Source organism: Chanodichthys erythropterus, chromosome 14, assembly GCF_024489055.1.
Source record: "Chanodichthys erythropterus isolate Z2021 chromosome 14, ASM2448905v1, whole genome shotgun sequence".
NCBI lineage: Eukaryota > Metazoa > Chordata > Actinopteri > Cypriniformes > Xenocyprididae > Chanodichthys > Chanodichthys erythropterus.
In genome coordinates, this window is record NC_090234.1 from 30,249,610 (window position 1) to 30,263,690 (window position 14,081).

At 37.2% G+C, this 14,081-nt stretch overlaps 1 protein-coding gene across 2 annotated transcripts; it reads left to right on the forward strand.

Annotated features, from left to right (window-relative positions):
• Positions 1 to 2,633: 2,633 nt before the first annotated feature.
• Positions 2,634 to 13,547, forward strand: srpx (sushi-repeat containing protein X-linked). 2 transcript variants are annotated; one of them, XM_067410007.1, is made up of 10 exons: positions 2,634 to 2,800; positions 7,733 to 7,780; positions 8,152 to 8,343; positions 9,457 to 9,633; positions 9,738 to 9,864; positions 10,039 to 10,160; positions 11,689 to 11,868; positions 12,178 to 12,311; positions 12,709 to 12,830; positions 12,995 to 13,545. In XM_067410007.1, exons 1-10 carry the CDS (start codon positions 2,734 to 2,736, stop codon positions 13,170 to 13,172), a joined length of 1,347 nt encoding a protein of 448 aa, XP_067266108.1. In that variant the 5' UTR covers positions 2,634 to 2,733; the 3' UTR covers positions 13,173 to 13,545. The 2 variants fall into 2 exon arrangements, with proteins under 2 accessions (XP_067266108.1, XP_067266109.1); XM_067410008.1 differs by lacking the exon at positions 7,733 to 7,780 and having other exon boundaries at positions 12,995 to 13,547.
• Positions 13,548 to 14,081: the final 534 nt, after the last annotated feature.

The following is a 14,081-nucleotide window of genomic DNA, read 5'->3' on the forward strand; positions in this document are numbered from 1 at the left end:
CATCATACTAACCCAAACTCCACTTTTGAGAACTTTTGTATTCCCTAGTCTAAAATCCTATTGGAATTCCTCCTATGTAATGTCTATGTAGACCAAAATAATTTGATGTAAATCTCATAGACTCCTTTAAAGGTGCTAAAGAGGATGTTTTGTTTTATACATTTTTGCAATATTACTTAAAACTGTCTTTACTAACTGATAAAAGATATTTATTAGGTGCACTGAAAGGAATAATATTAATATCCATCATCTGTGCATGAGGTAGGGCCTTAAAAACATCAGCCAATCGTTTACGCGATCATCGTGTAAACGACTGGCCCTCTGGCTTGTCAATCACTGCCGTGACGTTCCTTGTGAGTGACGTGCGCGGCTGCGCGCTCCAGTAACTTTCCACACTCCACAGGCGCCGTATGCGATGTTTTATCCGGAGACAGGAATAACAACTGCAGATTATGAGTTACCTGCGGTGAGTCTGACATAATGAATCCACTAACACCACACAGCGAATACCGGTGGTAAACACTCGTGTTCCAGCACTCGTGCATGAGTTTTGGGAGGCGTCCCCTCGAAAGGAGGGGGGGTTGTTCTTACGCGCTCATTTCAAAAACTCAGTAACAGTGTTTGGTTTCTCAGTCGACGAAAAGATCCTCTTTATCACCTTTAAATGTTCAGTACATACAACATTTTTCCAATACAATACAAGAAGTGTTATAAAAAAAGTTAAATAGGACTCCAATAATAAATGACAATGATAATAATAATTTAACTGTTACTTAAGTGTCCCAATAACCTACTTTTTAGGGTCACTGCAGCACTAATAAGAGTTCACATTGTATACTTGTGTTGTGCAGGCCCGGATTAAGAACACATTGGGCCCTGGGGCTATAGCAACACTAAGGGCCCCCTTTCATATGATTGCCATGCCACAGTGTCTTGTACCACAAGAATTTTTTTTTTAATTATTATTATTTTTATATTTTTTAAAAATTCCTTTTATCAAATCATTTTATATAAGCACACTAAATATTCCATGCTATTAACATATTTTAAAAAATATTTAACATATAAAATATTTAACATATTTTAAAATTATATTGCATATATTGCTGACACAATAATTCTTTCCTCTGATTAACACAAAATAAACTATTTTGAAGAATGTGGGTAACCAAACCGTTGATGGTCCCCAGTGATTTCCACATTATATATATTTTTTTCCTACTATGGAAATGAATGGGGACCAGCAACTGTTTGGTTACCCACATTCTTTAAAATATTTTCTTTTGTGTTCAACAGAAGAAAGAAACTCATTCAGGTTTAAAACAACTTGAAAGTGAGTATGTGATGACAGGATTTTAATTTTTGGGGTGAACTATCCCTTTAAGCACAAGGGTCCGCATGCTATTAGGATGCTGTCACTTTAAGACCTTGCACGCGTCCGATTTTCTCAACTCACTTCAGACATAACCAACTGTGTTTATGTAAACCTTTTGTGTATTTGACAGTATTATAGCGCAATCAGACGCGAAAGATGAAGTCCAGTAGTCAGGTGCTGTTTGACAGGCTTAAGTGTGTGTGCACGCTTCGGGTGTATGGGGTTGGGGTCAGAAAAAGCGCATCTCAGAACAGCACACGAATGACAGGTTTAACTGGCTTTTAAAGCACATGCAAATAAAGAACTTGTGATTGCGAATAAGTGCAGTGTCCCGTGAGTAACTCTACCGCTGTGTTAACGTGTGATGTGAATGTGTCGAGGTCGAGATGTACGGATGCGGCACCAGAACTGCAACTGATAAAATGTACTTCAAAGGCAGAAAGTGGAGACAAGTCACACGACATTGGTGTTCGTCAAAAAAACAGTAGGAAAGTTAATTCGGGATTTTTACACGGGTGATGATGATGAGAGAAAAACACTGACATTCTGAATTCAAACGGCAATAAAATCAACCGACTCGTCCCTGTAAATGTTGAAAACACCTTACGTTTTAATGAGAAACAATTACTATCCGAATAGGGCTTAACTCGTAATAAAAATAATAACTTGATGCAGCTGCTATCTCACCTTTTTCAACGTGTAAAGCACGCAGATCGGCGACGGTGTCGGGTGAAGATAATTGTGAGCTGCCGCTGCACGCGGGGTCTTCCACTGGCTCGGATGTTTTATGTGAACCGAAGCAGTTAGTTTTGTAATTTTTGCTGTAAGATTAGCATCCCTTTTCTCCCTTTCAAGCTTATTTTTCATTTTTTGCGCAACACTATCACTTTTTTTAATCATTTTGAACACCAGCGAGGCTGAACAAGCAATAAAGGCCAATTTTCTAGTCTACATGCGATGCGATAGCATAATGCAAAGAGGCGTTTCCCGGTGTCATGTCGCGAATTGTAAAGTGATTTTGATTGGACAGTGATTTATCAGTCAGGCACATTTTCCAATCATTTTTTCTTGTTATTTATTAGACACAAATCAACCACCTTTGACTTGTCAATCTCATTTCCTCCAGCCAATCACGGGCCCCCTCTACCCGCGGGCCCTGGGGCTTCAGCCCCACCTAGCCCTTATGTTAATCCGGCCCTGGTGTTGTGTACCAAAAGTCCACGCGCTGCTCTGTGCGCGCGCTCTTGCTGGATGAAGAGCTCTCGTATTTCTATTGAGGAGGCGGGATCGGGCTTGTGTTCTGGTTCTATCGTTGGAATGTAATCGAGGTCTCCCAGCAGCTCCTGGACTTCCTAAAGATGGACACCTGGATGTGTGTGTATATGATAGTGGGACTTCAGCTGTCCGGGAGCTTTGCGTATGACGGTAAGAGACCCTTCCAAACTGATTCTGTTGAGTCTCGCGCTGTGAGCTTTGATCAATCAAAATGTGTTTATCATTAGGCTACTTATCAAACTAATGCAAAGTTGTGCAAAAACCACAGGGAATAGAGTATTTGTGCATTTGAGAGTTTTCCCGTGCTGTTTCTGCTAGCTTTACTCTGTTAGGGACAGTATATTTCAACAGAGCTCAGAGTGTTTACGTGGACGCTTTTGGGGCTGTTTGGGGGGAAAGAACGGGGGTAAGTTCCTTAAATCCAGGGAAAAGACACTGAACTCTTTCATATGAAAACGCACTTATGATTTGTCACCAGTAGGACACTGCGCACCCGGTCGATCTGCTCAATACTGATGGGACATCTTTTGAGTGCTTTGCTTTTTTTGTGGTAGTGACACACAGTATAATAATGTCATGTCTTCTGGACAGTGAGTTAGCAGTGTGTCCTAAGAGGCAGCAAAGATTTATTAAGATCATTGTCAGCATTTATTCCAAGCATATAGAGCAGACATGTTCAACGGTCTTTTGTCTCAACTCCAAGTCTTAAAATCCTTTTTGGACTTGTAGCAGGACAATTAATATATATATTAATACCATGCACTTTTAATATTAAGTTTGTTCATTATCCTTAATTATCCATTTACTGCAATTTTCAGGCAGGTTTTCAAGTGCCTACTCAATAGGGTAATATTTATTCTTGCAGTTATAAAGATTATGTTATTCATCAAGAGTCATTTGGAGCTCAAGTTAAATCTCTAGTTTCAAATAAATTGCTTAGCTAAGTCTCAAGTTAATAGAATAAAAATAGTAATCATATGATACGATGACTGAATTTTCAATAGGCTAATTGGAATTACATAAGAAATTCTACATGCAAAATATGGAACAACTAGTAATAAATCATCACTGGAGGTGCATATTAATATGCTGGTGTTGTGCTATACACTGTCCTTCAGGATATGACACGCTGATACATAACTAGCTGCCAAAGGGGCTGTGTTTACCTCTGCCAGAGTGATTTATATTTTTTAGCATGGGGTCTGGGACTGTTTTTTTGGAAATGCGACTGATGTTTTGATATATTTTTCACATTTTATGAAAAAAACAAAATTGCACTTTTTTGTTTCCAGGATTTTTTTGTGTGTGTATCCAGAGCTAAAGACTCTGTCCACTTTTCCATGTCTAAAAGTATGGCTGCTAAGCCTGTACCTGATGTAGCCTGATGTACTTATTCAGCAAATTTTTATGATCATTTTAGTAATCTGTATGGCATTTTAGTCTATTTTGTATTTTGGTTTATGTATCTGGTTGGCTGACTAAGGAGGCTCTTTTGGGGTATTTATACATTTTGCTTCCAGAAAACATTGTGATAAAGTAATGTGTTTATATTACAGCAAGAGTACACACTTGCTTAGATTCACCTAAGCACCATGGTCCCTTCAAATGGTCCCTTCATGGTTTCTCAAGCCAAGATTTTATTTGTTTAGAGAATGAATTAAAAAGGAGTCTTGTTTGTACTCGCTTAGACATGCAAATTTCCTGTGCTGCTGGAAACACAATTGAAAAAGCTGAAGAGATGCATGTGTTGCGGTGGTAGAACTAATTGCTCTAAATTACCAATCTCTATTGCAAGCACAGTTAGAGTGAGACCACGTCTGGAAATGTAATTCTTTAAAGTGTTGACTGTGTGAGGTTTTCGTCCTGTCATTGGGTTTTAGGTTGTGGTTGTGGTCCAGGCTACCCCTTGTAAATGCATGAGAGGTCCAATTTACAAGTACAACAGACCATCAGTCTCGCATATTGGCTTTATTTGCATGTGTAAAGTAAACGCTAGTAAAATAAATGATGCATTTGCTGAATTACCTCAAATGCTGTAAATTGTTTATTCACAAAGACTGGGTGGCTATTTGTGTTTGTGTATTTTATGGCCTTTTGAACACAAGCACAGACTCATGCTGGCTAAAACATGAACACATGTTACAAGATTAAGACAGAACAGAGACAGGCTGTCCACATAACACTGTCCTGACTTGAGCTAGTATGAGTGAATCATTAAGTGAATGCATGTGCTTTTTCATCCACATGCCCAAACTCGAATTAATTTAACATTCTGAGCTATTTTTTTGTGTAATGTGAATCAATAGCTCCCAGTGATTAACTCTTTTTGATGAGCAAACAACTGTTGTTGTTGCTTTATTTACACATTGACAATAGTTTCAAACTAAAAAATGAAAATTGATCAAGACAAACTGACAATAAAAGATTTTTAAAAAAGTCCAAAGGCTGTTTAGAGTGTGTAGTTTGAATATTTGGGCAGACTGAAAGATATTCTGAATTTGGAAATTTATTTGGGAATATATTGACAATTTGAAGAGAGATTTGTGTGGTTGTTAGGCAGTTGTTAAGGTGCTCTGGGTGGCTGCTAGGGTGATGCTATGGTGTTTTAAGTGGTAAAAGCAGTTGCACAATGATGGCTAGGATGCGCTGGATGGTTGCTAGGGCGTTGCTATGGGGCTTAAAGTGGTTACAAGCAGTTGCACAGTGGTTGCTAAGGTGCTGTCGGTAGGTTGCTAGGGAATTGGTATGTTTTAAGTGGTTTCAAGAAGTTGCACAATGGTCTCTAATGTGCTCTGGGTCGTTGCTAACTTTCTGCTAGGGCATTGCTAAGAGTTTGGGGCTACAAGCAGTTGCTCAATAGTTGTTCAGGTTCTTTGGGTGGTTGCTAGCATTTTGCTGTGGTGTTTTTATTGGTTCCAAGCAGTCGCACAATGATTGCTAGGGTGCTGTGGGTGGTTGCTAGGACACTGTATGATGTTTAAAAGTGGTTAAACAATTGCACAATGGTTGCTAAAGTACTATTTTTTTAAATGCTTACTAAGGGTTTTTTTGTGACTACAAGCAGTTTCTCAGTGGTTGCTAAGGTGTTTTGGGTGGTTGCTAGGTCAATGTGTGGTGGCTAATAGATTGATATAAACAAAATTAATCTGTACTTCTACTGTACTCAGACTGTAGAATAAGGTAAACTAACCTCCATACACATAAATCTGGGAGACCGGAACTGCTGCAGACACTGAACATGGGGAGCCTGAGGGATCTTGCTTTCTTCTGACTAATGACTGAAAAACATTCATCCAAGTGTAAGCAGTTTTTAAGCTAAACATTGTAGAAGCTGTGAAATCTTTTCAACAGAAGCTACATGGTTTAGTTGACAAAGTGGAAACTCCCTCCATGTAAAGTATATATACGTGTGTGTGTGTGTGTGTGTGTGTAAGAGAGAGAGAGAGGAAAGAGAGCAAAACTAAGCCAAGTCAGTTAGTATTCTGGGATACACAACGTTCTGCTGAGCTTAACAGAATGGAACAGGAAAACTCATCTGCCAAATGGAGCACACACCTACACACATGATCCCTGTGGAGTGTTTTCCATGATAGAAGTTGGAAAACTGTGGTCCTGTCATGATTCATCTCTAGCTCTGCATTAACATTGTGTGTGTATGTGTGTGCTACTCTGTCTCTCTCGAGTTCTTGTTACTGCATCAGAGGGAGCTTTGATCTAACTTGCTGTGTGATCTGCCATCCACTCACTTACACACACACAAGAGACAAAAGAACAGAACTAGAGGGAATAAAAAAGCGAATCAGTGTCAATTCATATGCAGGCTCGTGTTTTTTTGTGTTTGATCCCAATCTAAGAGGGCGATCTGTGGGTAATGGAGTTTTCCATAATTTCTTGAAGCAGGTCTTATTTTAAGTTTCATTGGTGCATGGATCACTTACTTTCATACTACAGTAAGTACAAGTCACCGAATTAGATGGAATAGAACACTGAAACCTTGTTTCTGTTGGAGAACATTAATGTTTTCCTGCAGCATGGTGGAGGATGAAATTACACGTTGACTGTTGTGGAGGAGTTTCTGTCATGACATTCAGTGTAAATAAGCTAGTAAAATTGGCAGCTACTAGTCTGACCTCTAAATGAAGCCATGCCAACATCTATTCCATCTATTCATATTCCCTGTAGAGCATGTAATCCTAATATAGTGTCGTATATTATTTTATGTGGCTGCCATTTTCACTGCATCGCCCCCTGTAATTCACTTCATTACCTGCAGGGGTCATTGTTGCATTTCATGCCATGTCAATAAATACAAAAAACCCATTTCGGTGTTAGCTATGTAAGCCTGTTTAAAAATATAAATGCAAGAAAGTAAAAGATAAAAATGTCACATTTTGCGATTGTGAAGTACCATTCAAAAGTTTGGGGTCAGTAATATTTTTTTTTTTATGTTTTTGTCTTTGTCTTTTTAATGTACTGTTTTTGTCTCGTATACTCACCAAGGCTGCATTTATTTGATACATTAAAAATAAAACAGTGATATTGTGAAATGTTATTACAATTTTAAATCATTTTCAGCACTCCAGTGTCACGTGATCCTTCAGAAATCATTCTAATATGCTGATTTGGTGCTCAAAAAATGTCTTATTATTATACAATGTTGAAAACAGTTGCTTAATATTTTTCTGAAAACCGTGATACATTTTTTCCAGTATTTTTTGATGAATAGAAAGTTCATAAGGACAGCATTTATGTGAAATGAAAATCTTTTGGTCATTATAAATGTCGTTAGTCAGTTAGTCCTTGCTAAATAAAAAATATTAATTTCTTTAAAAAAAAAAATCTTGCTGACCCCAAATGTTTGAATGATCGTATACACAATTACCTTTTTTATTCTGAGGCTTCCATAGTTAGCAGACTGAACGTAAAAATATTACAACATGATATTACAACAAAAACCAAACTGTGGTTTGCTTTGTTCTAATATAGTCACACAGAATACAAATGATTCTAATTGAGCTGAATCTGAAATTCTGCGGTCATGCCAACTCTTTCTTGCTTGTGCTGTCCTAAACTGTTTTGCAGGCTCTGGATACTGGCCATACACTGATGATGAAGATGTGCGATACACAGGTGAAAACACGCAAGGACATACTATATTAAATGCACATATTGATCCCAAAAATCCATTACACAGAACTTCAAATCATCTTCTCCTCAGTAAAACACTCTTACCACATCTTAACACATGAGCGCTGCTGTCAGAACACATACACTCACAACACAGAGGACACTACATCTCTGACTGCCTGCTTAGCTTCAGGCCTCTGATTGCTTCCTCTTCTTCTGTGGCTGTGCTACTTTATCTTTGTTCACGTTTTCTCCATGCATGTCTGGATGATGCCAGTTGTCAAGGTAAGTTTTGATGGCCGTGTTTTGGTATGACTCAGTGTCTTTCTTCAGCGTGTTTGCGTACGTGCGTGATAACATATGTCTCTTTCTAGGTGTGCCGTGGTGTGCCCCGGTGAAAGTCAAACATGGTCACGTCAGCTGCCAGACACCACGCGGAGAGCGCTATAAGAACGTTCTGGGAACCCGGTGCAAGATCCGCTGTAAAACGGGCTACGAGTTGCACGGAAGCAGCGAGGTTCTCTGTATGGCCAGCAAACAGTGGTCAGGAAACTACGCCTGCAGAGGTCAGCATTCACAGAATCTCAAGATCATATTGCCTATAAATGCTGATGTGTTAACTCACTTCAATGATTAAGAAGGATAAGTGCATAATCAGTTCTATATTTTAATGCTAGAATTTTAATGCATTTATTAATCAATTATTTTTTATTTACTTTTTTGTTTATTTACACTACCGTTCAAAAATCTGGGGTCAGTAAGATTAGGAAGAAGTCTCTTATGCTCACCAATGCTGCATTTTTTTGATCAAAAATATAGTAAAAACAGTAAAATGAGAAAACAATATTGTAAAATTTAAATGTTATTAAATTTCAAAATAATTTTTTCTATTTTAATATATTTTAAAATATCTTATGCTCACCAAGAGTGCATTTATTTGATCAAAAAACAGTAATGTTGTGAAATATTTTATATATTCTTCTTCAGCATCATTACTCCAGTCTTCAGTGTCAAATGATTCTTCAGAAATAATTCTGATATACTGATTTGGTGCTCATGTAACATTTCTTATTATTATCAATGTTGAAAACTGTTGTGCTGATTAATATTTTTATGGAAACTATGAATTCTTTTTTCGGGATCTTTTAATGAAAAGAAAGTGCAAAACAACATTTATTTAAAAATAGAAATATTTTGTAAATATCTTTACTGTCACTTTTGATCAATTTAATGTATCCTTGCTAAATAAGTATTAATTTCTTAAAAAAAAAAAAAAAACTTACTGACCCCAAACCTGACTTTGAATGGTAATGTCTTTTTTTTAAATCATGATTTCTATATTAATAATTGATAATTTAATAATTTTTTTCAGTTTCCTTTTTTATCTGTTTTTATTAATGATTATTTTTGATGACCAAACTTTAAATTAATGAATCTTTTATGCCACATGCTGAAAATTTGATTATAATTTGAATATTTTATTGATTTCTCAGTTGATTTTTTTTGTGTTCAATTTCTCAATTTCTCAAATGACTGATACCTGAATGCATGTTCAGACACAGATTAATACTAGCCACATGTCAGTCTGCAGTTGAATGACACATGGATTTATTTGGATTGACAGCAGTGATTGTCCATTGAAAATCCATTTTCACCAGGGTATGAAATTATGTTTACAGAAGTCCGCTGTCCTAAACTGACCATGCCATCTAACGGAGGTTTTAAGTGTTCAGACGGGTCCTACTTTAACTCCCGCTGCCAGTTTTTCTGCTCTCCGGGATACACACTCCGTGGAGACCACAGCGCCACCTGCCAAAGCAGCAGAACGTGGAGCGGCGGCAACAGTGCATGCCTGGGTGAGTAAAACAATCATTGAGCAATAACTAATATTTATTTATGGATTTGGGTTTATGAAGTAGTATTTAGGTGCTGAGGCATGTAAAGGTGTTTTCTGTCTCAGATGTGGATCCTCCAGTTATTAAGTGTCCTAATATAAAGGAGAAGACAGCTGAACCAGGAAAACTCACTGCCAAAGTGACGTGGGACACACCGGAGGGCAAAGACACAGCGGACGGCATCCTAACAGAGTCAGTGTATAAAATGTGTTTAAAATTCAGTTCAGTGGTCTTTATGCAAAAATATTTGACCACTCAATGCCATTGAGAATCACTGAATACACATTTAATTTACATCTAATCACTGTCCAGATTCTTGTTGTGAGAAAGACACTATTTTTTTTTGTTTGTTTGTTATTGTTGTAGTGTTATACTGAAAGGAAAGCCACCAGGCTCGCACTTCCCAGAAGGGAATCATAAATTATCATACACTGTGTTTGACCGCGCTGAGAACAAGGCAACATGCAGGTTTAATGTTCGAGTGAGAGGTAACTTCTTTATTTTTTCATGATTTAAAGTAGATATTCTTTAAAATTGCCTAGCTAAAAATGTAGCGACAAAATCTACATTGAAGCATTTTAAGATGGCAAGATCTATTTAAATATATACACTACCGTTCAAAAGTTTGTGGTTGATACGATTTTTTTAAATGATATTTTAAAATTGATCAAAAATACAATAGTACACTATTATTGTGAAATATTACTGTTAAATGGTTTCTATTTTAATACATTTTAAAATGTAATATATTCCTGTGATGGCAAAGCTGAATATTTCATCATCATTACTTTTACATTGCTGATCAGCTAACATTTCCTATTTTTTACCAATATTAAAAATAGATTCTGGAAACCTTAATACATATTTTTCAGGATTCTTTGAATACAAAGATCAAATGAACAGCACTTATATGTAATATAAATCTTTTTTTAAATTCAAATGTTTTTAGTGTCACTTTTAATCAGTTTAATACATTCTTGCTGAATAAAAGTATTAATTCCTTTAAAGGGGACCTATAATACCCCTGTTACAAGATATAATATGAGTCTCAGGTGTCCCCAGAATGTGTCTGTGAAGTTTCAGCTCAAAATGCCCCACAAGCTTGTCAAATTTGCCCCTATTTGGGTGTGAGCAAAAACACATTTTTGTGTGTGTCCCTTTAAATGCAAATAAGTCCCGGCCGCTTTCCAGAAGAGGGCAGAGCTTTAGCAGCTCTTGCTTCGGTTGCTCAACAACAACAAAGCTGGAGAATCTCACACAGCCAAAATGACGATTGTCAGTAACGGTGTTCAGCCTTACATTGTTCAAACCGGAGTCTGACACTGATGGAGAGACTCAGGAACAAGTTACAACTTTTAAAATGCATCTGGACATTTCTGAATGGTTAGTGCATAAATTTATGTAGTTGCTGTGGAGTTGATTCAACTCATTGACTAGCATGTGCCGTCATGTTAATCTTTTGTGCAAATCCAGCATTGAATTGACCCTCATTTGTGAAGCAGTCCGGTTGTAAAATGACAGCATGGTAACAACACTCTACTATAACAACTCTTCCTCTTCTCTAAAGCAGCATAACATGGCCTCAACCCCTTTGTTGCCTGTTCTCGGGGGCAGGGTTTATGTAAATTTTAGGGTTAGTGATGACACTAACCCGGGAAGAAACTCGTTGTAGTCCCTACCAGCCATTTGTTGTAGTCCTTAAACAGAATTCTTTAAAAGAAAATATCTCCCTTTGCTTTGAACTTTGAGTGTCCTAACTTTGCAGATGTCGTTTGTGCTCCAACAGCAACATTACACACTAACTAAAGTTAAAAAAGTGAAATCATAATCAACCACCTCTTTAAAAAAATACTGACCGCAAACTTTTGAACAGCGGTGTGTTATTGAAAAACCTAAACTGTAGTTGGTAGCATCCTTTTATAATTTTATTTAGTTGCAGAACTTAGCATAAAGTGTTGGCATTGTGATATATGAATGTGTGTAAGGTAATAAATGTGTGTTATGTACATGTTGCAGTGCGTCGCTGTACTCCTCTCTCTGTCCCTGACAATGGCTGGATGAAATGTGACAGTGCAGGTGATAATTACGGGGCCACGTGTGAATTCCGCTGTCTGGGTGGCTACGAGCTGAAGGGCAGCGCTGCCAGAGTCTGCCAGTTTAACATGGAATGGTCTGGCCTGGAGACGTCCTGTGCCCGTACGGAACACACATTAACACCTCACAAAAACCAAAAGCTTAGCAAGAGAAATTCCTTGTGTTATACATTACATGCCCTTTAGATTGCATAGCATTCCTAAATAATAATAATGCTGCTTATTCAGGCAGAGAATTTGTATTTAATATTGTAAGGCAGAATGCTAGAGTAATTGATGACAATTTTTATGACAGAATTATTCACATTATTCTTATGAAATTACACCTCACAATTCATGTAAAATTCATGATCTTATTCTTGCTTTCCTGCCCTCTGGTGAATAACATCCTAATGATTTGTTTTATTAAAAGCCATGAATATTAATGTTGGGGTGCGATCCGCTGCTGAATTGCTGGACCAGTTCTATGAGAAACGGCGCATTTTGATCATCTCAGCCCCCTCGGCTGCCAATCACTACTACAGATTCCAGATGACTAATTTACAGGTACAGGATGAATATTTGCCTCAATTTATTCTTCAAATTAAATCCTAGCCAGAAAGTTTTAAGTGGTGTGTGTGTGTACTTGTACAACTATCTTTGTGAGGACCGTGTTTTAGACCATTGGAGTGAGGACACAAAGAGAGTAAATTGAGGACATTTTGGCCAGTCCTTACTTTCTGAGACCCCTTTAAAGGCCTGTTTGAGGTTCAAGATTTGGTTTTAGGGATAAGGTTATTATCAGGTTAAGGTAAGCACTTAGTTGTGATATGTATGGTTTGGGTAAGGAGCTAGACTAGAGAGTCCTCACAAAGATAGATGTACAAGAATATCAGTGTTTTAAAATGTAAAATAATTATATACATATATATTGCAACTAAACTGTATGATCTGTATTGTGCAGCATGCTCAGTGTGGTCTGGACTTAAGGCATGTGACAGTGATTGAGCTGGTAGGGATGTATCCAGCTCAGATTGGCCGCATCAGACACAGACTCATCCCTCCTGGGCTGGCTTTACAACTCAGGTACTTAATTACTCTATTTCATTTACTTGATAACAGTACTTGCAAGAAAGCTCTAAATCTGCTATTTTGTATATAAGAACTTGTGAATTGCTCCCAATAGAAAGCACATGATAGTACACATCATTCTACTGAATATGAAGTAAATATGTGTTTGTGTGGGGCAGGTTGCTGCTGCAGCTGTCTCAGAACTCATTTAGCATGGTGTTGCTGGACAAACAGGGTGTGGATAAGCAACGCTACACTTTCCCCATCACAGCAGCGGAGATTTTTACCACCATTGACACGTTTCCCCTCCGCACCGAGGAGGCCATACTACAGAAAGAGGCTGGACAGAGCTGCTAGATGTATATATACAGTGCACACATTTACACATCATTTTCTACTGGGTTTAAAGCTAACCAAACTACAAGAGAGAGTCTGGAGAGAGCTGCTACATCTTATCATATATTGAAAACACACACACATGCACACACATCTCTAAATATGAATGCATGAGTGAGTCTTTGTTGTTTGTCTTTTTAAGATTCTCTACCCTATTTTATTTGTTTGGTGTCTCTATTTATGTCAGAGTGGATGGTCTACTTTTCCAAGCAATATTAATGGAATAAAAGCCTGTTTGAGAACATGAGATGAGTCAGATTTCTTAAAAGGCCAGCCAGGTTTGTCTTGGTTCTGTGGTTTGGTAAATAAATATGGTCAAATTGACCATAAGTACAACAGAGTAATAAGTATGTTTTCAGTTTCTGAATTAGTATTAATTTATTTTGTAGGGAGTATCAGTAAAAAAGTCTCAGTATAAGGCTAATTTCTTAGTGAAATAGTGAATCTTAAAATATATATAAAGTATATTTGTAAAAAAGAAATTATTAAAGACTCGTCAAGTCAAGAGAGCAATAATGTGACCTTTTTAACCAGAAAGTTGAGCCATTTTGTCACAAAATAATATTTGTATAAAAAAAAACCCACAACATAAATTACCAAATGTGAGTACAGACATTTATGTTACAAAAGACTTCTATTTCAAATAAAGGCTGTTCTTTTGAACTTTCTATTCATCTGAAAAATCATGTTTTCTATGAATATTGAAGCAGCACAACTGTGATAATAACAAGAAATATTTCTTTAACACCAAATCAGCATATTAGAATGATTTCTGAAAGGATCATGAGGACTGGAGTAATGATGCTGAAAATTCAGCTTGCCATCACAGGAATAAATAGCTTTTTAAAATATTTAAATTGTAATAATATT